At 41.8% G+C, this 24495-nt stretch overlaps 2 protein-coding genes across 3 annotated transcripts; both read right to left on the reverse strand.

Annotated features, from left to right (window-relative positions):
• Positions 1–372: 372 nt before the first annotated feature.
• Positions 373–16356, reverse strand: LOC147195028 (phosphatidylinositol 4,5-bisphosphate 3-kinase catalytic subunit alpha isoform). Of its 2 annotated transcripts, XM_086128904.1 has the most exons (21): positions 15996–16349; positions 13816–14232; positions 13377–13586; positions 13043–13293; positions 12641–12886; positions 12393–12478; positions 12211–12316; positions 11188–11340; positions 10884–11018; positions 9969–10093; positions 9756–9837; positions 9374–9538; positions 8939–9042; positions 8238–8409; positions 7252–7358; positions 6221–6342; positions 5942–6020; positions 4837–5007; positions 4591–4708; positions 4361–4512; positions 373–3494 (listed from the first exon to the last, which is right to left on the reverse strand). In XM_086128904.1, exons 2-21 carry the CDS (start codon positions 14165–14167, stop codon positions 3224–3226), a joined length of 3207 nt encoding a protein of 1068 aa, XP_085985030.1. In that variant the 5' UTR covers positions 14168–14232; positions 15996–16349; the 3' UTR covers positions 373–3223. The 2 variants fall into 2 exon arrangements, 1 of the variants encoding a protein (XP_085985030.1); XR_015102808.1 differs by lacking the exon at positions 4591–4708 and having other exon boundaries at positions 3348–3494; positions 15996–16356.
• Positions 16357–17269: 913 nt separating this feature from the next.
• LOC147195029 (calcium-activated potassium channel subunit beta-2-like) lies at positions 17270–20290 on the reverse strand. Its single transcript, XM_086129423.1, has 4 exons — positions 19944–20290; positions 19638–19808; positions 18436–18631; positions 17270–18341 (listed from the first exon to the last, which is right to left on the reverse strand). Exons 1-4 carry the CDS (start codon positions 19997–19999, stop codon positions 18057–18059), a joined length of 708 nt encoding a protein of 235 aa, XP_085985549.1. The 5' UTR covers positions 20000–20290; the 3' UTR covers positions 17270–18056.
• Between the last annotated feature and the right edge of the window lie 4205 nt (positions 20291–24495).

Genomic DNA, 24495 nt, shown 5'->3' on the forward strand with positions numbered 1-24495 from the left:
GTGCTAAGTATTGACAAGTCAGTCCAAATATGCGCTGCCTGCATCGTGGGGCGACGGACACGGAATTTGGAACGAGCCATCACGATGATCTTTTCATCTACAAGTTGTAACGGTGCTCAAATTTGATTTGAATTTCATCCCACTTCAAAAAGCCCGAAGTGGAATTTTGTGGCGACACTGCCATGCACGCAGACGGTTCATTCGTGAACGTGTCTCATTGGCGTGACGTGTCATCCGCAGAGGTGGCAAATCCAGGTCAAGAAAGTAAAAACCCTGCCACAGTTTGTAGCCACAAGAGCTCCTGCTCAACCGGCCAGACAGGCCGGTAAAAGAGCTAACGTTTGCTGATAATGCACATTGTCTACTCGATCATCATTTTTATCAGAAAATGTTTTATTTCTTTCATCAAAATCATCACAATAAAACATAAGTGCCATTGCACAAACATTTCATGTTTGTTCACAGTAAAATAAAGGTCATTATGTTTGTCGGGAGAAACGCTTTATTTAACAATGGATACAGTTTGTTGTCGGACAAGTCATAGGAGAATGACTAAAAAGTATTTGGAGGCTTTATAGGTACAATATATATGTAAATATGTACATAGATGGATATATAACATGTGGAACTTTTTTTTTAAACATGCAGGGTATTTTTTTCCCTCCTCATTGTGCTCTTGATGAACGCCATCATCAACCCGTGCATTCATCCACTCAACTTTTGTCTTTCATTTCACAACTACAAGCTGTCTACTGGGTTAGATGATAGACATTTTTTTTTTGTTAGCAATTTAATATACGACTTTGATTATATATATTTTTTCAAATACAAAAATATATTACCTCTGTAGTTATTCAAGGGAAAAAAAACAAACAAAAAAATGTTTGCACATGTAGCAGTAGCAGTTCTGTTACCTTCATTGTGACTTAGTTGTACCTCACAAGTAACAAGGTCATTTCTATACATGAAATTCAAGTAAACAGCATCAGGTCAAAAAAAAAAATACTAGCAGACCTCATACATAATGCAGTGTGACCAAAAAAATAAAAAGGGGAAAAACATACAAAGCATAGGAGAATGTGAATTGTTTCTCCACAAAGTAAATACGAATGGGGTCTCAGTTCGAATGGGTCCAGCCCAAGCATTTGAACAGGACTGGTTTCCTCTATTAAAAAAAAAAAACAAATTAAAAAAAAAAACACAGGAAACCACTGTGTGTGAGTGCATGTGTATAAATGCATCGTTTGGTAAAGCTAGGTACCTCTTCTGTATAAGATGACAATCATAGGAAGGAGGACACTTGGAAAGTTAAAAAGGACAACAAGCGCCGGCAAGGAGACAAGAGCATAACTGACTGATGTTAAGTAAGGTTAAAAAGGCAGGAAAAAAGTTTTTGTTTCCTTTTGAGGCTTTTTGGAAACAAAGTGGATGAGAGTTGCAGTGCAGCTTTGTGCATTATTTTCTTTCATGTTTGTAATGGGTTTCAAGTTTGCACACTTTTCAGTTGGGGAGTTGCTTTCCTTTTTCGTGACATCGTTTTTTTTTTTTTGTATATTACAGTACTTGTTAGGATCACAATTTGCATAGTGTAACAGCATAATTACAACAACAACTAAAAAGAACACTGCACTTTTTTCTCCCCTTTTTTGCTTTTTAAACTAGGCCAATTTACACCAAGTGGCCAAAGAGGTTAGTTCAAATCTGCGCATTTTCCCTCCGACCGAATAATACTGATAAAATGACATGCGCAAAACACATACTGCAGAAATCAGTGCGATGAGTACATGACAATTGGACCAGATGAGGGGTTGGGGGGGGGGGGGGGGGGCTGCCTTTTTTCTTTTTTTTAAATAAACAATAAGACTGTCGAGTAGAGGGGTTAACACATGTAGCACTTTGGCTCAGAAATGGACTATACTGCTGAACAAAAAGAAACAAAAACGGTGTAATGACTTCAAACATGGTGGACATATCTATATTATACAAGTTAGGAAATTAGCAAAGGCGGGTAAGTCCAAGTAATAAATGCTATTGTTCAAATATCTCAGTCAGTCTCATGCTTATGGAAAGCAGTTTGAGAATTTATTTGATCTTCTTGATTCCCAGTTTGATGGCCATGTACGAGTACACTTTTTGACCTGGATTGACAATTCAGCACACTAGTAGAACAAAAAGTCTTTCTATTAGAGGGGAAACTCTACAACTAGTGCAAACATTTTTTTTATCCTACAATTTTACAAGGGACCCTACCGTGCTGGATTAGAAACAGTACAAAGCCCAACTCCTCCTCGACCCTACTAGTAGTCTCAATATGTCCACTAGTAACATGTTGTCCTATTAGTGTGCAGAGTTGTTGTGGAAGGCGGTGTGTGTCAACTAGTGCATAGTTTGCCTCATTGGCGTCATCTAGTTGTCCGACTAGTATACCAAAGTAGTCCTGCTAGAGTGCAGAAATATACTGTTGTGAAAGAAAGCAGTGGAAAAAGTCTTCTAGTTGGCTGAATTGTCATACTTGTGAGGACAAAGACCGTACCGAATCGAATAAATGCTCTCACGGCTTTTCCATTTGTACCGTGAATACCGTTACTTCCTTTTTTCAGGATTGTGATGAGTCACCTGAATCGGCTTCTGTGTCCTTTTCTTTCTTCCATATGAACAAATATCATTCCCCACTTTCTTAATGGTTCATAGTTTTAAATTAGGTAGTGTAAATTATGTAGTATGACCCCTGTCAGCTGTCCAGGATTATTGTTATTATTATTTAAAAAATTAATGAAAAAAAAAAAGCCTGCTGTGCTCAAGATGTACAACTTCATAGTGATGTTCCTCGTAATGCATTGACAAAGTCTGCCCCCCCCCCCGAAAAAAAAGGATATCTCGCTAGCTCTTATGAAGATGGCCGAATGTGCCCGAGGTCCATGAGACTGTTTTCGTTCCTATGGAGGGAACTGATGAAATACAACTCCACCATGCCTTCAGAAGTTCATATAGTGCAGCCACAAATAAATTCCTAAGGGTGTGAAAACATTTAGTGTCCCTGATAAAGGCTCTTCTTAGCACCCCTGTTCATACTGCGCTGGCAGGTAATGGTTCAGAGTCACATGCTGGCAAACGAAACCAGGTCTTCGTGTGGCAATTCCTGGCCGCTACTGCATTTTGCATTCTCAGTGCGCAGCTCGTTCTGGTCAATGTTTCTGTTCGCTCAACTATTTCGCTTGCCGCTTCAGTTCATGGCGTGCTGGCGGATGGTGTGGAAGATCCAGTCCATTTTCGTAGTCCAGCCGCCATGGTGAGCGTCGTTCATCTGCTTCATGAAATAGTCGAGGGCCTCCTGCTCCGTCTTGTCCAGGGCCAAGGTCTTCCGGATGTAAGCGATGTCGTCAAATGACTGTAACTCGGGCATCCCTGAGCCCAGCATCATGGAAAACAGGTTGATGAAGAGGTTGGCGTGCTGCCGGATTGCCAGGTAGGCCTTGTAGCACATCTCCTGAAACCTGGTGGGCGCAAAGGAAATCCAAAACCGCATCAGCCTTTGTGACAAACATTGTCACAAGGACCGAGGTTCGGTTTCTTCCCAGACGGTTGTGTCTTGGTACTTCAAATTATCTTCTCCCATTGAAATGCCAATAATCTTCTCTGGAAGCTTAGCACGCAACAGAATGTGAAGAATTGAACACTTTCTGCCTCAATTCAACGCAGACTGCACTGCTCGTTTTGGTGCGCGCACCTTGGCTACGGGGGGGGTATTATCTTCTTACGGCCACATTGCAAACTCTTCAGTAGACCGGGATGATAATTGTTCTTCGAAGAGGATAAAGCATGTATGCCTGGCATCATTATATTATCTGGCCCAGTGTGCAAAAATATCAATTTCCTGAAGGGTTAAAGCACTGCCACAAAGATACTATTCGTGAGCCCATATATGGGGTTTCCCCATTACGTGTTAGCAATAAGCTAGTGGAATGTAATGTGTGGTTGTTTTAAACAGACATGTAATTATCTTTGTTTTATGTTTCGTTTGACGGTAAACTGCAACTGGGAGTGGCACGAAACAGGAAGACATTGTTCACTAGCATTAGCATTAAGCAAGCAGACTTTAGGTATACAAAAATGAAAGGCTTGGTTGAACAATTTGGTGTTTAAATATACAAGCATATTTTGAGAAGTTTAAAAAAAAGCAAGTTTGTTTAATACGTGTGTGTGAGGGGTACAACTATTTTCAAAATATTTTTCATTTGGTATCCCTATATTGGAGATTTTCACCTATTGGAGTGGGATTGGAACGCATCTCCCATGATAAATTCACTGCATTGAACAACGGTAAGTAAAAATCCGTATTGAAAGTGAGCGCGGACTGTACCTTTCAAACTCTCTTGTTTTGGTGCACTCCTGCGTTCCTTTGCTTATGACGATCAAGAAGTCTTGCGTCAGTACAAATGGCACCCGCTCTCGCTTGTATCCAAACTTCTTCTTTTTGTGGTCAAGGAAATGGCCAAAATCGATGTGGAACAGCTGCAGCGCATCAATAAATGAAGGACACTCGTGAGAAGTATGAGCGGAAGATTAGAATGATGTCATGTTGAATTTTACCTGTCCATCATCTTTAACCATGATGTTGCTATTGTGTCTATCCCCTATCCCCAGGATAAATGTGGCGACACAATAGCCTGCGCATGATCGTGTGAACAAATCTACGGCTTGGTCATACCTAAAATAATAATCAATAATCAATGTCAATCATGACAAAGGGCATCAGAATTAGGTTTAATGTTCTAATGTGTGGCTTGTCATTATTCTGACTAAAGCACTGCCCGGGTATTGCGCTGCGCCACTCACATCTCGCCCTTGTTTTTATCCTTGAGCCACTGGTGCAGAGTGTGGCTGTTGAACTGCAGCGCCCCCTTTAGGCCTCCTTTGCACTGGATCTGCATGATGGTGTGAGAATTCCTCACCACCTCGATCAACCCAACGCAGTCACCAATTGACAGACAACCGTAAGGGAGCATCCTTGAAAGACAGAAAAAGAGAGAGGAAAAAAAGTGGGGGCCCAAGATCAAAGATTTAGGGTTGTGAAATTGCACGTTAATTCAAAGGATTCTCTGTGGTTCCCAAGAACCGCGTAGGCCAGTGTGGAAGGGGCGATCTAAAATGGCTTCTTTTTCCATCTTTTTCTTGGCTAGCTTCAGGCGCCAGTTCTCAAACTGGGGTCCGCGAGCTGCGGCTTGCCCAAGAACTAGAAATAATGATTGTTTTATTATTTTTAAAATCTACACATTGGGGCAACGTGCCAGCAAAACAAACATGTTACATCAATGACCCCACCCCAGCTTAGCTTTGGGCCACTCAACATGACATTGTGATGTATTATCGCATTATTTTGACAGCCCTGCATGAATATGGTTTATCTTTAGCAAAAAATGGAAAATATTGACATCACAGGATGCACGAGTAAAACATGAAATAACGTGAAGGTATGTACAACACGTATCCAAGCTCGAGCCTCCTGTTTTTGAAATATCATGTGATGAGTTTGGCTTACGCTTTTGGAATCGCCGTGTCGTATCAACACTGTGAACACTTATCACCTGGGACTCACTGTGCACGCCCCGTTTCTTTTTTACAGCAAATGTAGCCTTTGCGCCGACATCACCGAGCAACTCATTAGCACATACGTCCACCTGCATTGGCTGTCCCTCTTCAACAAGGTCGGTCGGTGTGGAGGAGGCGGGCGACTAAGAAGAGGCTCTAGTGCTACACCTCTGATGTGCCAATTTAGTGGGAAGCCAATGTCAAAGCAGCTTTAGTGTGTGATGACCTAAGGTGGCTGGAACGCTTTGAGGTTATTCAGCATTAAAGGCGTCGATCAGAGAACATAAAAGTTATCCGCCGCCTATTAATGAGCACCTGCATCCTTGCTGTCACGATGAAGTGAGGCACCTACCTGAGATCAAGGCCTTGGTTTTGCCAGATGTTCTCCATTATCCTAATGATCTGCAGCGTCAGCATATCCTGCCTCAGATCTACAGAGGTAAGATGGGAAAGTAGATGGGAATAACATTAGTAACTCGACGACGTGTTGGGACATTATGGAGGAGGGCTGTCAACGTTTCTTTGGTCACACAATAGCACAGTGCGCTTTGGATAACGCCATGACCAGATTTCAAGTACAGAGACTGCATCTTGAGTTCCGGAGCAAATGTGGATGATGTCAAAAACTTACCATCTCCATTTTTGAAGATGATTTCATTGTTCTGAAAAAGGAGCTCTGACATCATATCTGGGTTTTCCCAATTAAGCCACAGCGGTCGCTTGGCAGATGACATCATCCGACATTCTTCCAGACTGGAACAGAAACCAGCACACAATTAGTGAGAAGCAGAAAAAGAATGGTATGACTCGGGCAGAGATGGCGGACAAAATACAGTTGTTTTTTTGGGTTTTTTTTTTTTTAAAGACAGCTGTGTCCTTAGCAAACACATCATTCAGAACTAAAGGTAAAAGCATAAGATGTATTTAAAAAAAATAGAATACAGTATTGCTAAGCGCTCTGTGAACGCATGTGACTAATATGAACCAATCTCAGCCGTCTCACAGGGCCCCCCGACTTGCCATCATCCAGCAACAGCTAGTAAGGGGCCCTTGTGGGGGATTTCAAACAAGCTGTTGTTGCAGCGTCAAAGGCAGAGATGTTGCTTTGTCTACTGGGCCCAATGTCAGCCTGGGGGGGCCCAGGAATTTCCTTAGGCTCACTACCAGAAGTCTGAGAACATGCAGAGTGCTTGTGGAATATTGTACACGTTAAAATAAAACAAAAGTCAGGGGGGATAAAATCACAGGAAACACTCGAAGTTTAGGCTATACCCCACTGTTTCATTACTTTGCTGCAGTGAATTGGGAATTTCTCCATTTTGAGACGAATAAAGGATTTCTTATCTTATCTTATCTTAGATAGTGTTTTGTTACCAGCAGCGATTCCAAAGCCAAACAGAACTGCTGAAGTCTCATTATTTAAAATACAGACGCTACTTTTTAATCAATATTACACATTTACTATATTTACATTAAAGATGCTAAGAAAAAAAATACATTGAAAACAATCGGCATACACCACACATTAGTGAAATATAGCCTGGATTTCCGCTATAAGAAAGTAGTCGCATTTCAACCAAAAATATCTGCCATACGGCGGTATGGCAGACACACACGCACAATAGCAGTAGTCAGGTGAGTTACATAAGGATTGTGAAGTACCGGAGGTTTCCCAGCTGATGTGCTGGGTTGAGCGGAGAGGTGAAGCTCTGCAGTGCATCCATGTAGTCTGGCCTCCTCATTTGCTCCACCAGAAACTTCATTTGAACCTGAGAGGAGAGAATCAGGTAGATCAATAACCCGCCAGGTGTGGGCAGCTGGAACGAGTCAAGCCAGAGCGGTAAACAGAAGCGCTGCCCATCTGCTGGTTTGCTTCAGCAAAAAGACTAAGCCTTCACAATGACGTAACACTGCTCTACTGCGGGCTGAGTGGGAGAATAAACACCCAGCGGGCATGTAAGTCGTCCACGCGTACAACTCTTGGCAATGCAAGTAAGAATGATGAAAGGATTCTGAACTCGACATCATCTATTCGAATAAATACCTAAATAAATAAATATGTACAATATAATATGTATTGTGTGGAAGGTCAGATACCACATCGCTCACGGATAACACAAGAGACTTGCCAACATGCATAGCTTTCCCAACAAGAAGGTATTCTTTGTGAAATGCACTTTTCTTTTTCTTCTTAGGGAGAAAAAGACTCCTGTTGAATGCTCACTGGGGCCCTGTGCCCATTGCAAAGAAACTTTCCAAATACATCTGTTTATTTTACTCATTTTGCTAGCTTGTGGATTGAATATTCACGCTGCCCAACTAAGACAACAACCAAAGTGGCCCATGCACGGGTATCCTGGTACTTGGGGACCACCTTAATATCATCTATCCATCCATTATCTGAACCGCCAATTAAAATAAATAAAAGACTGGTTATTTTTACCGCAGTCTTTGTGAAACGTTTCTCTGTACTCTTTTTTTTTTTTTTTTAACAATAGAACAGGACGAAACAGTACAAGAAAACAGCAACCATCCCCAAATGTATCCGAAGCTCTAAAGCACACTAATGACCTCTGTGGCCCCGAGGCCAGATGTTGCCGAGATTAAACTCGGTGATTTGGCCAAGCAGCTGTCAGCAGTCGGATTACCTTCTGCGCCTCATCCTTTTTCTCCTGTTTGAGGAGGTCAGTGAGATTGATGAGTTTCTCCATGGCCTCCACCTGCCGGCTCAGGTGCTTCAGGTACATGCCGCAGGCCCGGCAATACGACTCCAGCAGGAGTCCAAACCTCTGGCTAACTGTCTTATTGTGCATTTCTGATCTGAAGACACGGGGGAGAAGAAACATGGTTAATGTGTCTATGCCTCACATTTTTAGATTTGTACAGTATTTCCAGTGGAGACATATTTAAAACCTATTTGTCTGAATTGGACTGGATCCTGAGGAAACTGCCAATTAATTTTCACAAAACATGCCCACCATTAGCTGTCAAAATGCTAGACTAAAGCTGATAATGTATTGAGATGTCAGGTGAAAAATGTTTAAACCTTCGTGGTGATTTGCTCTTTTTGAGCGCTTTGCTCATTCTATATTTGTTTTCTTTTTAGGTGTGGTTTTTACTTTCAATTAAAAAATGTGTATTGCAGTCACTGACAGCTGCACTTTCCACCCTCCACCACCTTCCAGTCACACACCACAGCCTGCTCGGCACTGTGCTGCTCTGGTGGTTAAAAAAATAAAAATAAAAATCGCAGTCTATATTGTTCTTAATATTTTTGTGTAAAATCCATTCGGAATAAACCCATCAAGACCAAAGTCCTTGGTTTTTATAGATATGAAAATAAACTTACTTCAAATGCCAGAAGAAGAAATGTCCTATCCTCTGATTGGTTAAAGCCTTTTTCAACAGGAAACGGCCGAGTGGATTATCGAGGTACTGCTCATACTTTAGAACCTGTTGACGCAGAGAAAATGTAGAGGTGTACAAAAAAATCATTCATACTGCAGTACGTCAAGCATTTGAAAGCTGTAAAACAAGCGTTTCATTAAAAAAGGAGGACTGTTATTTAGCAAGGTTGGGTGATTGACTTAAGCTACATGAAAATGACGAAAAAACTCAGAATTGGAAACTATGGTATCTTTGTGTACGCCGTTTTTTTTTGTTTGTTTTTTTAAATACAGCTCTTGTATCGGTCTCCTTCTGTTGAGCAGGTATGCCTCCTAAAGCGTCCCGTCAATTGTACATGGCCCAGCATGAGCGCAGGATACAGCAAAATATAACTCACCTGAACCAATTGAATGAGGTACTGTGACAGTTTGTCATCAGTTAAATATTTCTCAAGGCACTTGACAGCAAAATCTCGGATCATGGGATCGGGAAAGTTGCAATCCAGCAACTCCATGGCTTGTTCCGGCTTGATCGCAGGCCAATCCTTCAGAAGGCAATACATCTGGCGGCAAAGAGGGACAATTACGCTGAGCAGTTCTAAACACGGGAAAACAAATCGACACTGGATGAAAGAGGGAATCCGCTGTCGTTATCAATGTCAAAATCTGCTGAGTTCTGTCTGTAACTCAAGAAAGCCCGGTAGACATTTGTTGACCCAAACAATGTCTTGAAATGAATACACGTCAGCAATGGGGAGGAGGAAGGGCAACGGATCTTACTTGTGCAACCTCATCTCTGGAGTTCCATTTCACAGCAAGGAGAATCTTGGGAAGGATGTCGGGCATGTTGACACAATAATGTCTGTGAGAGTTTCAGGAAAGCGCATCAGCTATATTTTAGAATGTGACAGAGAAACTCAAGAAAACAATTTGCCATAGGCTGTCAAATTAATTTGTAACAATTCGGTCACATCGTGGACTTGCAGACGTTACCTATGCCTCCATAAAAAGTCTTTCTCCTGCTCAGTGATCTCAGACAACGGGTCCCGGTTACAAACTTGGCGAAGCTGCTCATTGTCGATGTCTGTGAAGGGGTTGTCTCGGGCCACTCTGTTACTCTATTGCACCACACCACACATTGAAATAAACTGGACCGTGTTAACTGCATGTGATGTATAAACTACAGTGGAACCTCGGTTTGTCTTCATACTATCCCAAATCTCGCACATCCGATCAATTTCCGCACAGCTGAAAACGATCCGTTACCAAACTCATGTGTGCCTACCTGTGTGAGTCGTGCCACACAAAGCATCCCAAGCACGTTCACAACTTTACGAAGTTTTGGCTCGAGCGAGCGTCACCGCACCCGCATTTTGTTTTGTGCTTATCTACGAAGCGCACCTGTTCAATAAGCCACCAGGGTGCCCGTGACAGTTCCAAGTGCCGTGCCTTCGATAAAGAGGACGGGACACACCGTGGAACTTCAACGTACGAAAATGGCAGATTACTCTTCTAAACAATTACCTCTCCGCCTCCCTCCCACCCTCCTTTGCGGTCTTTCAAGCACCATCAGGAGATTTGGGTAAGTGATGTTTAATGTTCTTTTTTTTTTTAATATTTCAGTCGTTTATCCATATTTCACATTGCTTTCTGTGTAATAAACTACAGTTATTCTCTATAAAAAAAAAATCATATTTTGATGTCTGGAAAGGTTTAATACCATTGACATCGTTTCCTATGGTAAATATTGCTTCCGTTTTTGTAGGACTCCATTTTAGTCAGAATATCTGAAAGGATTCGTCGCAGAAACTGAGGCTCCACTGTATTTTATTGTTGGGGGTCAGCACAGGTGGAAATGTTCATTGTCATGATGAATATGGTGCAAACCGAAGAAGTGTGCTCTCTTACCAAACCTGTGGGGCAGTAATTAAAGCCAAGCTCTCGGGATATATTCCAGTTGGCGTGATCCTCAATGATGGTCATATCAGGGAACTTTACTGGAGAACTAAAATGGTCAAACTCCAACTCCAGACAAGGGGTTTCCTACAAGATTAATATTTTTGTATGAAAGAATGCCAATCACATCGTGAAAAACATGCTGCTTAAAGAGAGGTGGTCAAAATTCAATCATGAAGTTACCACCATCTCTATTACTAGTGGAGATGTCGGTTCACATAATGCACGATTAGACTCTGCAGAAAATTTGGCTGACCTTGTTGGGGTTTGAGCCCGAGACACCGATGGGGTTGAGCAGATCTTCCAGGCCGTGTGGGACGGGCCAGAGGTTGAGCGCCATCTTTCCTGCTACGAGTGTGTGGGTGTAGTCAAACAGGTTGATGTTGCCCCAAGCCAGAGGACAGTGCTCCTACAGGAAAATACCGGTAAGTTGATGCGCAAGAAAACAATTACAATAGCAACAAAGCCGCTGCTAACTTGTTTGGTTCCCATGATGCTGTTTGTCCACGTGAGTAGAGTATATCGAGTCAGAGCTGAGTCAAGGCAAAACAAGGCAGGGCAGCTTTTCAGACAGAAGGTGACACAATGTGCTTTATGTGATGAAAAGTGCAACATTTAAAAACAAGGAAGTAAAGACACTTAAAGACAGATGTCAGAAATAAAAGACAGCTTACTCGATTTTTGACAAGTATGTATCGTGCAAAAAAAAAAAAAAAAAAAAAAGATTTTAAACATCATTGCTTTAAAAAGGAGCTCAAACATAAGCGTGAAAGAAAATGTTTTTTTTATCCTGGTCTTAAAAACGTTTAACACAAAAATTAACACAAATTAATATAGAATACAAATACACTAATGAACTATGAGTGATTGACACCCCCACCCAAAATGTTTACAATTGCCTATATTAATAATTCAGCCGTTTCTAACTCACCTTCTGGGACCCTTAATTGCCCACTTTTTCAAAATTGATTGTGACCGAGCTTTTCCCTAAACTGTCATCTAGCGCTGACCTATCTGAAGCTCGCCCGTACATCAAATTTTAGCTCAGAAAAAAAAACAAAAAAAACGATTCAACCAAAAAGGAGGGACAAGTGTGTGATTGCTTTTTACGCGGAAAACTCCTCAATGAGTACTCTCAAGTAGACAAGGTATCAACATAGGACAAACTTTGATGGCAATGATGTCATCCAGCTGCGCAACCACCAAACATTGCTCCAAATTTATCGAAAATGGTCATCTCAGTAACCTGACTTCCTTTTTAAGTGCAACTGCAGCTCACCTCTTTTGCTCCCTTCCTGCCTTTAACAGAACAGATGGAGAGGCAAAGGCGGGCAGCCCGCGGGATGTCTGGAATGTACATGTCGTAGTTCAGCCACTCATTCCACCTAGGATGGACAAGAATGACATGTTTAAAAAAAAAACACAGATGAGTGTGCGTCACAGGATTTTGTTGTGACTTACCGGGGATTTGAACAGGGCACGCGCTGGGTGTTGACATTGTCGCACAGCTGCTCTCCACCGTGGTATATCCCAGTCCTGACGTAGATCTAAATCAGGCGCAAACATACACCACGTACAACTGATTCATCACCATCTCAACTGATCACCATGTGAGGGAATAGCGCAACGATAGCCAAAGTAAGAGTTGATAACTTAAGAGCCGAACAATAATCAAAGATGATGTAACTACACGTTTGCTGCAGTTGTACCTTGTCTATGTCTCTGATATTGACATTGACATAAGTGGCACAGAGCACCCGAATCCTGAGTGCGCCGTTGATAGTCCAGAGAGACTTTGTGGATGTTTCCCCGTTCATGTAAGGAGTTGCTGTGGATATTCGTCTGGCGTATGACGGCATGGTGAAATTGTCCATGGGCAGTTGGGAATACAGACTGTCTTTTGCCATCAACATCAAGTTGGGCATTCGCCCCAACATGATGCAGCTGCGCACGTACTGAGGACAGAGAAAAAACACAATTTCTAAAAATGACGTAAATAAATATTCACAACACATTTTGGTCCTTTCCGTTTCAACCGAATTGGATACAATGCACTTTGCGCTCGGTGGATAAGCATCAGATGTAGTTTGTGTCACGTGAAATGAGATTACCTTGTACTGACTCAGAGGGTATTTCTCCAGTAAGTACTCATCGCAACCGCAGACTTTGAGGATGTACTTCCCTTGATACTCCTGCACGCACATCTTTAACTGCTCCTGGGAGAGCAGCATGCTGCGCGTCTTCTTGCGAATGGCCTCGGCGATAACCTGCTCCGGCACGCAGTCGTGGTTGATCTTCAAAGTGTACTTCTGCTTATCATTGCTGGGTGACACAATAACCCAGATTACCACAATTATTTGACCTGAGGAAAAAGAAATACAAAGTCTTGGTTACAATATTTCAGTTAAAAAAAAAAAAAAAGAGCATCAATAGCTTTTGACTCACCTTTATCTAGTTTGTTATAGATGTGCCTGGGCAGTTCTGCTGAGGATTCCACGTTCGGGGGATAGACATACAAAGCTCTACTGTGGGGTCCATTACAATCTCGAAGGTCCACTGCCTCTTTGCAAACATTTAAAATGTTCCTTCTGAAGTCCTGCACTTCCGGATCTTTAACCAAATCAAACTCACATATGGGCATCCCAATAGCGAAACCTAAAAGGGAAGAACAAACACATCCAACAGCGTCATTAATGCAGATAAAGCACATCATTTCTGCTTGCTCCAGTTTTCATGTTTGTAATTCGCATTGCTTCTCAAGTGCTCTAAAGTTCGTTTCGGTTGTTATAAGCAACCCCCGTTAACTTTGACAGATTTCCATACAGCTTGTTGTGGCCAACAGTACTATTATTTTGTTCATTCTACGGTAATTTGTGAACGATACCTATTTCTCGATTGAGAATCTTTTCTTCTCTGTTGCCGACAGGCTCAATGACTTTGAGGAAGGCCTGGAAGAGTCTAAGGTCGCATAGCCTCCTGGTTTCATCGTAAAACTCCTCTCGTTCTGCCTCTTGGGTGACACTGACAAAGATGTAGGAGCTCTCCTCCTGCAGTAGATGGTAAAGAGGATATTTCCGGGCTTCTTTGAAAAGCTCGTGCTTCACTGTGATTAGCGTGGCCTCACGGAGGCACTCCAACGTGAGGATCATGCCATTCGGCAGAAGGCAGTCCACTTTGATGCTGGGTGGCATCAAGTGCATCCCCCATAGTTCTCCCGAGGATGGCCGGGGTGGCATGGTTCTTCCGGTTAATCCACCTGTTTTGTTTTGTTTTTGTTTTTTATAGGATCGATGTGAACCAGCTAAACGGGTAGAAGGAAAACAAGAGTTACAAATGTACAACATGCCCAAGAACAATAGTGCCAGGCTAAAAGTTCAATTTTTGATTTCAAAGCTGATGGACTTACTTTCCGTTAGAACCAAATAAGCCAAAGCTACGTTACTCCAGCATTTAGATTTCCCTGAAGATTTTCTTTGTTAACATTCTGTACACATGCTTAATACAGTACAGTAAGGAAAGGGAGGTTTAAAGATGGAGCCGATAACAAGGAAAGGGAATAATTAATTCCATGTGATTGATGCGATAATAAGCATTTCATTAGTATAGTTGCGTGTGTATTGACCACTGACTGGCTGTCAGAAGTGGTCAGTCTTGATCGCGTACTTTGCGTGGGAACAGAACCGCAGCGTTTAACATTAACAGTGACCAGACGGCCACTAGGCCACGGATAGGCCATTATCCACCTTCAGATGCTGGACCAGTACACATTTCTAAATTATGGCAGCCGTTGGGACGTATTACTTTTAGTACTGAAAAAATCCAGCAGAAATGGGATGTTGTTATGACGCAAGGAAAAAAAAACACACGCTCGACTGGATAAAGGGCACTGATTGGGGTTAGTCTGATGTCACTAGCTATCGCCAGCCCGGTCGCTTCTTGCTGAATTAATATACTTGTACCAACGGCAGCAGGATCATGGAATATAACCACACAAAAAAGCAGCAACGCAAAGTGACACTTCATTGCCAGGTTATTATCTCCATGAACAACAACAGTGTTCCAATGAGAACTTGATGCATTACAGATGTTTTAGGACATTGTGCACCAACAACAAGACACGTAACGACAGCACTTGTTAGAATACAGTGCATTTAAGACCTGCCTTGTAAAAACATCATTGATGGTGAGTAATATTTGAAATCATTGGGGGTTCTGTGCCATTCCATCCAAAATATGTCCTCAAATGAGAACTGCCAGTGGCAAAAACACATTTTATGGAATATTATATTTCAAATACATGAATGTATTTGTATACAAAATATATATATATGTATTTGTATATATTACTGAAGTTAGTACACAGTCATGGCCATGACTACATGTATGTACTGTTGTTTGTGTGTAGCAAGCATTCCAATGACAACACCCTTTGGAAAACAAGATAACGATTATAAAAGATTGTGATAGTTTCAAACTTGGATTCAACATTCAACATTGTCTTTGTATTAAAAAGAGCAATTGGTGCATTTTCACCTGTTTTAAATAGTCCTAACTTTCGTATTGTTTGTTTCAGGAAAACTGGTATTGAGAACAGTGGAATTGTTTTTAAAATATGTGTCTTGACAAACCAGCTCAATTAATCTTTTACATTTTACACACATAGCTACCAACATTAATAAAGAAAATAATGTTAGAAGTTATAAAAGAATGTGATATCTCACAAGTGCCACACGACAGCGTTCCAATTACGGTACAAATATCATAGTGTTGCACAGGAAACTCTAATCTGGCATTTTCCCCAAAATAAGACTTACTGTGCTAAGATGTTGTTTTCACACATAAACTTGCCAGTCATCCCTCCAAACTTTGTGCTGCTACTCACTGGGCTAATGCTAGCTGATGGATCATTTTCGCGAATTGTCTAAGCAGATCAACTGTCACAAGCAATTTGGAAAACCTCGATACGCATACACAAGCCCAGTGTACATCTACGCGATATACATTTGTTATCGGGTGCTTGTTCATCGGGAGGGGTAAAGGAGAGGAAAACATCATGCTACCTACCTGTGTCACAGAGCTAGTCCGAACCGGTTGGCCGCGACGCTAGCCATCCAGCACAATCATTAGTAGCGGCGGCTAACTGCGCAAATCCCATCCGAGCCTGCTTCGGAGGTCCAAACATTAGTCCTTCCGAAACATTAGTCCTTCCAAAGCATGGCCGTGGGACCGAAATACGCTTCTTATTGTCCAGCGGTGGTGCGGAAAATGATAGACGACTTCATGATGTTTCCCGTTGGGCTGCCCCCAAAGTAAACGGCACGGTGTGGTAACATGCTAGCTGGCCCGAGCTAACTGCAAGCGGGCTCCTCGTGACGGACCGCCCAGGGAAGCGGCTTGTTGACGGCGGAGTTTACTGGAAACATCTTCTGTTTATCTTCCTCTTGAAGGGAATGAGGTCAACCTGGAGGAATTCCATTGATTAAACCAGTGGTTCTGATCAGGTGTGTCCCCGGTACACTTACCTTTCTAATGGAAAAGGCGTCGCCCAGTTTTAAACAAGTTAATTAAAAAAAAAAACATATGGGTCACGGTAGGTATGTGTGAAATCTTTCAGAGTGACGAAAGAAGCATTACTTAACAGATGTTTTTAAGACGATTCTGGTGAAAAGTATCATTTTACTGAGACAAATACAAAAGTAATGACTGGTGAAAATCTTAATCCTATTTTCAAAAGGTTGGTGTTAGAAAGGTTGATAAAACAGAGAACAGGCAACAAATAATAACAATGACCTGACTAACTTATACTTAGTAATTATAGAAAGCTCTAGGGCCTAGCTTTACAAAATTATTTCAATCATAAATTACTCACAAAAAGTGAGGGATATTCAGCTTTCGGATGAGATGTTGAGATGAACCTAAAATCTCAACATGAGAGACTGGACGAGTCACAGAAAGGTTAAGAAGTAGATGTCCTTGGTATTTCTGTGGTCAAAGCTTAGGTCAAACGCCACTTGTTAATTTTGCCGTTCAGCTGTACGGTTCCTATTGGAAAAATCATGACCCACTTTCTTAGACATTAACAAAAAAATGTCATGTTCAAAAATAGCCTCATGTATATCATATTTTAAGCAAAAACAGTACTGTACCCATGCTTACATATTCTAAGTACCATTTAGAGCATAAATTAGGTAAATAAATAAGGTAAAATGAAATATCAGTTTCATCAAACCTTTGTTTATATAGCACATTTCAATGTGCGTCACAAAACAGGTAATAAACATCATAACTTAAGTAGAGTTACCAATATGAAAAGTAAAACAAAAAAATACCCTCTGAAATGTACTCTAGTACAAAAGTCTAAATTTACTATCAATTACATGCAGTGCATATTCTGATGATTCGGCAAAATGAAAAAATAGTTAACAATTCTTTTCTCTGTGCTGTGTCAAATTTATTTTCACTTTACAGAGACTTAAAAGAGGTCTAAGATGCGATGCACCTTTTGTGAGTAATGTTGGGAAAAAAATGGACAATAAATCTGGTTCCCCCTTCCTGTACCATAAATGTAATCGAGTATATATCACCCTATCTGACAATGTAATGCTGCATACAAAAAGACATTTCATTTCTAATAGAAAATGCATAGAATTTTAAATAAAAAAAGAAGTGGAAAATAATAATCAGGTAATGAAAGCCTGCCTAGACCTGCTGTTTGTTTTGGTCACTCGAAATAGTCGTGAGCACATGATTCTCTTTTCTGAATTATAAGGCAGTATAAGAACAATGTCAAAAATGACATTGCTCTTATAAATTATGGAAAGGTTTGGGATTGTCATAATTACATATCACGTATCTCCAATGAAAAATATTTCATGTTGCAGACAGAAAACTTGTAAACAGTCTCTAAATGTTTTGATTGTGCAGTGCTATGACCTTCTGTAAAATCCATTTCAGTCGGTTTTCTCCTAACAACCACAGTTGACACTTTCCTCTTTCGGAACCTTTTTTCGGTTGCATCCTCGATCCCGAGAGAGTCAGCTGCCCCAAAATGCCTGAGCCAAAGGCATCATTTCCCAGATTGCTCCTTTGGTGAAATCTCCTCTTTCGCATTTAATGTCAGGTGCTTCACATCTTGATCTTCCTGATCTCTTCGCACAACCTGGAGAGGTACTGTGTGAGCTTGACCATCACAATTATGAGGGCACCTCCCACGAACATGCACGAGGGCCACATCAGCGAGTGGAAGACGACTCTGTGGTCGTAGAGCCGAGTCAGGAGAACCGTCTCCTGCTGCTCGCTGGGATCGAAGTAGCAGGGAACCTGCTGGTTGGCCTTCAGGCGCTCGGAGATGTTCATGATGATGGTGTGCATTTGGGCACGGTCCTTCTGGCACCTGGGCACATAGAAACACTGCCACAAAACGACCGGCTGTGAGCAGTTGTCCACCTGTTTCGAGAAGGACTCACTCCAAATGCCGTCATGTGAATCCTCGCGTACTACTCACTTCCGAGCTGGCATCCTGCGTCTCTTCATTGTGAGATAATCGACTGATGCGGCCGGTGTTGTTGACGCTGACGTAGACCTGCAGACAGGGGTATTTGGAGACTCGCCAGCAATCGGAGCCACAGTTGTAGGAACAGTTCATGTCTGCCGTGACCGTGGAGTTGAGGACAACGCACACTCCTTCCTCTGTCCACGCACTGTTGTGACATTTAAATGGGGGTGCACATTTAATGCAATTTCAAAATAAGAAGAAAAAAAAGCCAAACAATTTGGCTTGGGGTTTATTTATTTTTTAATCTTGGTACAGTAAACCCACGCTATTCACTTGACAACACCCCTCACCACAATGGTTTGCCTGTGGATGCCACAAGATGGCAGCAAAGCCCTGCTTATTTCTAAATGAAATGCCTCAACTGACTTCAACATCTTGTGCTGCTTTGAAATATGTGTTGAACCCCATCCAACAAAAAAAAATGTACTTCTAAGGTGGTTTTAATCCAAAAAGTGGCCCTCTTTAATATTTAACTTACCGGCAAAAAAAGACATAATGAGATGGAATGTCAATAATAAAACGTTTTTCTCACATTTTTTACTTCAGTTCGAGTGGACATTCCTTGGCAAACTTGGAGCAGTCATACGGATACATACGGAGCTGGTCAAAACTCTTCAGTAAGACGCAGTAATGAGTTGTTCTTCGCAGGGGATAAAGAATATATGCATGAGGTTACATGTATACTATATGTCCACCGGTCCGCCATCTGTGTTCAAATATACATTGGACAAAGGGTTATAATACTGCAACAGTAATGGCATTTCGCATTGTTCGTTGCCAATATCCTGACCAGACTTGTGGCTGTATTACATATACATTTTGTATTTTTCTGATTTTAGGTTGAGTTTGACCGTTAACGTCAGCTGGGAATTGCAATAAATCACTTTCAAGCCTCTTTTTTGAATTTTTTTTTATCACTATCTGACAAACTGCTACTTGTGAATGGAGTTGAGTTCACTGTTATCATACAGCACCCATAACTCATATTTTTGCTTGCAAGTCAAAGCAGAAAAATCTGAAAATACGCGGGGGATCACAGTCCCAAGTTTTTATTTCATTATCATTTAAATTATCAAGTGAAGAGAACGCGGTCGTAAAGCAACAATTTTTTTCAAAGCACAGTTTTTGAAGATGGCAATTTGGAGCGTTACCTTTCAGCATATGAGCGTAAGATGGTGATCCCAAGTACAAAGTACATCATGACGGAGGAAATTATCATTCCAAGACCCAGGAGAATCGCTCGATCTTCACCCGGCTTGAGAGCTGTCACGGTTTTTTTCTTGTCCAGTAAATCAACCTCCCGGAATTTCTGATAAATTGACCTGACAATTACAGAACGGATGAGAGAAAATTGTATCGTTACACAGAAGCCACACAGAAAATAAAACAACCTGGAAATCAAAGTGCTTGTTTACAGAGCTTCTCTCGATACATCCATCCACTTGACACTTCCTCACCTCCTTTCATTTCCGACACCCAATGCTGTATTTTTGGCCCCGGCCACAAAGAACATTTTTCTTGATGATCCTCTTCCTCCTTTACTCAGTGAAGTGGAACAAGGAGATTGCTGGAAAGACCTGAAAATGAAATACTTAGGCAGGGGATTGACAGGACCCCAAAAATATAGAAATAAATAAAAATCTAACTATACCTACCTTTGGTGCATGTCTACCCTTATTCAGTGCAATACTTAAAGTGATTGTATCTACACCTATGAATAATCCTGCGCTCCTTCATTTTTACGACGTTGTCTGAACGGGATCGTTCCGGTTATAGTTGACTTCCTGGTGACGGCTACCAGGTGAACATCCCATTTTGAACACAAAGAAACACTAAAAATGTAAAGTCGATGACAGACGAACGGTGTAATGCCGATGTGGGGGGGGGGGGGGGGGGGGGGTGGGAGGCAGTGAAAAACCTACCCGTTGGATCATGAACGCTGTCAACACAAAGTCATTGGGTCCTTGCTTGGCAAAACAACAACACCTTGCATGGGGATCCTTTTTCTCTCTGCAGCTCCTACCAGGGATGTAAAAACAAAAGCAGGTGACTGTAGTTCCATTATATTCCCAAACGCCTTCTCAAAAAAAGATAAATAACACGATGAGCTGACTAAACAGTATGAAAGGCGAAAATGAATCTGCACGCAAAACATACCTTCGTGGCTGCACAGTTCCTTCTGCACCAAAGTATGACAGCGATCCATGTTTTTCACACAGCACTCAAATGTATCCAAATTCACTTTTTCCTAATTTTTTGTCACTGAAGAGGGAATCAAGTGGATGCACTAGAAGCAAAGTAGTATGGAAAAAAAAGAAATCAAGGTTTTGGACGATTGCTATTTTTTTTCATTGCACTATATTCCCAGCTGCTTCAGGAAAAGTCTTCTGAGAGTGACACAAGACATCGGAAAGAAACTATTCAACTCATCATGTTTTCCTGGAAAGATTCCGTAACATTTTGCATGCATTCCCACCACACAGACTTCCACTTACATGATTTTGACGCCGTGTCTTGCAACTTTTCTCCGTCATGGAAGCACACTGGCCATTGCGTCCAGAGTGCCTCAAGTTCCACGCATGCCTGGATTGATTTCAGCTAAACACGGACACATAAATTTTAACAATCACCGTTTGACTGCTTCAGCTAACTTTACAATCAGAGTAAAGCTTGTAAACTTATTGAAGAGTGTGTCACTTGTTCGCCAGGCTCCACGTTCCACAAAGGCTGAACTGAAATGTGGCAGGTGACTTCCTGTCAAATAGCTCATAAGCAATGGCTCATGTCACTCTTCTGAGTGAATGAAAGGAAAGGGCTGGGAGTCTCTTAGACTCTAACCTTGCAGAAGCCTCCAGGGTAGCTCCAACAGAATGGGGAGGGGGGGGGGGGGGGCTTGAGCTATTCAAGCAAAATTTGAATTTTCCAGAAATGATTTCAAGATGTGATCTGCAATCTAAAAATTCCTTATATGACTATTGAATGAATTCAGTGAAATTTTCAATTAACGGTACAAGGTTGTTAGCCTAATTGCCCGTGCCATTTTTAAGTTACCATATATATATAGTTTTGAGTGTTATACACGGTCAGCGGAAAGAATTAAACAAATGTAGAGCATGAGTATTGCCCTACGAAATACTAGCCCAATGAGCAAAAACCACATCATAAATGCTTCACGTTCTTGCAGTGGATAACTTCACCTAGCAGGAACTTATTGTTCGGACTTCAGACCACCTGTTCTAAGTTGAGAAACCACATATCTCGAGTCTGACGCATACACGATCAACTGACCTTACCGTACAGTAAACGTTCCTGGATGGATGTGACTGATGTGGCTCGGTTCACATTTCTTCCAGTTGCCGCTCTCCGGTCTTGAAAGCGTGTGTGGATGAGTGGTAAATCTTGATGGCATGTGACAGACAACATAACTGTAAAGCAGGTGTTTATTTCTATTTGTAGTATTTTTTGGGGGCTCAGTTGCATGGCTCGTCGAGATGGTTACGTCAAACAAAGGTGAATATAAATTCAACACCCTCCAGATTGACTAGTTTAGGCGGATAATGTGTCCTCTTTTTAAAATGAAATAAGACAATTTGATTTTGGAGGCGTTCACTCTCACTTTGTGTGCTTTGGTATCCAAAGCACACTTTTGCTACCAACGCGCTCTTTGATGAAGAATGTGTCAGCATGTATTTTTGCCTCGTCCTTCCAGTGATTATTGCTTGACTGTCAGGTGTTCTTGTGTTTGATGACTTTAAATAGCCACAACTGAGCAACACCCCCACCGACTTGAAGGGTGGGAACCCCTACCTGAAATGTATTAACAATGCAAAGCCTGAATTGAAATCAACTTGTCATTCATTTATGATTGCGATGATTGCTTACTACACGTGGGATAATTCCAAAATTAAAGAGTATTTAACGGAAGAAAAAAATATCTTGATTGGCATTGTCAGTATTCATTCCCCAGTCAAGAGGAATGTTGTCATATAATATCCATCCATCCATCCATTTTCCGAACCGCTTGATCCTCACTAGGGTCACGGGGGTGCTGGAGCCTATCCCAGCTGTCTTCGGGCAGTAGGCGGGGGACACCCTGAATCGGTTGCCAGCCAATCGCAGGGCACACAGAGACGAACAACCATCCACGCTCACATTCACACCTAGGGACAATTTAGAGCGTTCAATCAGCCTGCCATGCATGTTTTTGGAATGTGGGAGGAAACCGGAGTACCCGGAGAAAACCCACGCAGGCCCGGGGAGAACATGCAAACTCCACACAGGGAGGCCGGAGCTGGAATCGAACCCGGTACCTCTGCACTGTGAAGTCGACGTGCTAACCACTGGACTACCGGGCCGCCCTGTCATATAATAAGAAACTTGTTATTCTATCCAACATGCACATGCATGCCAATAAGATTAACCAGTATATCCTTTGAATGTGAAACTAGTGCATGCGCTATTGGGCGACCATCTCCAACCTATTATAGACCATATAGTGCTCATCTGTCAACTTGCTTTTTTTGTTTGTTTTTCTTTAATAATAGCTGCATGATATTTCGCTTCAAATGAATTGGTCCCAGACTTCCAGCACAGTGAATGAATAGCTGGTTGTGACTAGCACCTATCTGGGCCTGTTGCTATGTTTGTTTCTGGCACTTCTGTACCTCCAAAGAGGAATCCAGGATCTTTTATTTCAACCACCTCTGTCTTGCTATGTGTAGTGTGTACTGTACTCGAGGCACCTTGAAAGCGATGCCTTCAAGATGTTACCATTTTGTGCCACAGGATGGCTCTCTAACCTAATAGGAACAAACTGGGTACTGCTGCAAATATGAAGTGTCTTGTCACGTGAAAGACCGATAGTTGCTGAACAGATGACACATTCCTGAGATGATGCTATTATTTGACTAGGTCTGTCTTTTTAGTCATACAAAATGCACAAGACTGTGTACTCTATTCGAGGTATGGTGGGAGGGGGGGGTCCTCAGCGGGGACTGACCTTTCTGGTGACCTTCCGTTAACATTACACAAGCCCCTTCTCTGTCCATCTTTAAAATGTGCAAACCCATAACAAAAAAAACAACAACAAATAAACAAACAAAAACTTGGTAGACGTGAACAAATCTTGCCCAAATGGAAAAACATGAACCAATGGCAGATAAGGCAATCAATTGTTTTTCATGTTTTGATCTAAACATAGCACCAATGATTGTAGGCTACCCTTCAATGTAACATTTTGAGGTGAAATTAGATGAAAAAGGAAGAAAGGCAATTCTGTGTCTTTGTTCCCAAGATCTAAAAATAGCTCTTGCTGAGCAGGCACTAAAGCCGCCATGCGGCTCTTTTTACTGCTCCATTTTCCTGTTTGTCCTTAGTTCCACTATCTCACTGCATCATGGACTGCAAAAAAAAATAAAAATAAAAATAATACCCCGGGAACTGTTAAGGCACCTTTCCATAATGCAAGGATTCATATTTGTAAGTGCATGCAATCTCACCGCCATTTTGCTCTGGAGACTTTCCTAGGGACTCCCTATTGTATTCATACTAGTCTCACGCGAGACAGGTTTTCAAATGACAAACAACAATCTTCACCCCCAATTTGGAACTGAGCCACCTCAATGAAAGCCACCTAAATTGAAGCAAAGCTACTGTTTCTAAGATGATGACGCACACTGCCACTACTGCTGTATCCAATCAGCACAATGTCAACAGGTCCACCTCATATTTATCAGCATTGCTGCTCTGCTTATATCCTTTAGCAACCTGATGTCATTGACCTGCAGATGTACTCCCCGCCCCCACAGCTGTACTCCTGCTAGAATGAGCACTCGGATCTAGTTTTGAGGCAATTTATCCAGATTCAAGGACTGTCGATTTCCGCTATCTTCTACGTAGGTATAGAAGGCAGAATATGGATGTAAGAATGGATGGATGGTGTTTAGGGAATTCCATTGCACATCAAGTAAATCAGCGATTGTGTAACACCTGGCTTGGAAGGAATTTCCC

This window comes from Hippocampus guttulatus, chromosome 14, assembly GCF_054856545.1.
Source record: "Hippocampus guttulatus isolate MCC_2025c chromosome 14, RoL_Hgut_1.0, whole genome shotgun sequence".
Taxonomy (NCBI): Eukaryota; Metazoa; Chordata; class Actinopteri; order Syngnathiformes; family Syngnathidae; genus Hippocampus; species Hippocampus guttulatus.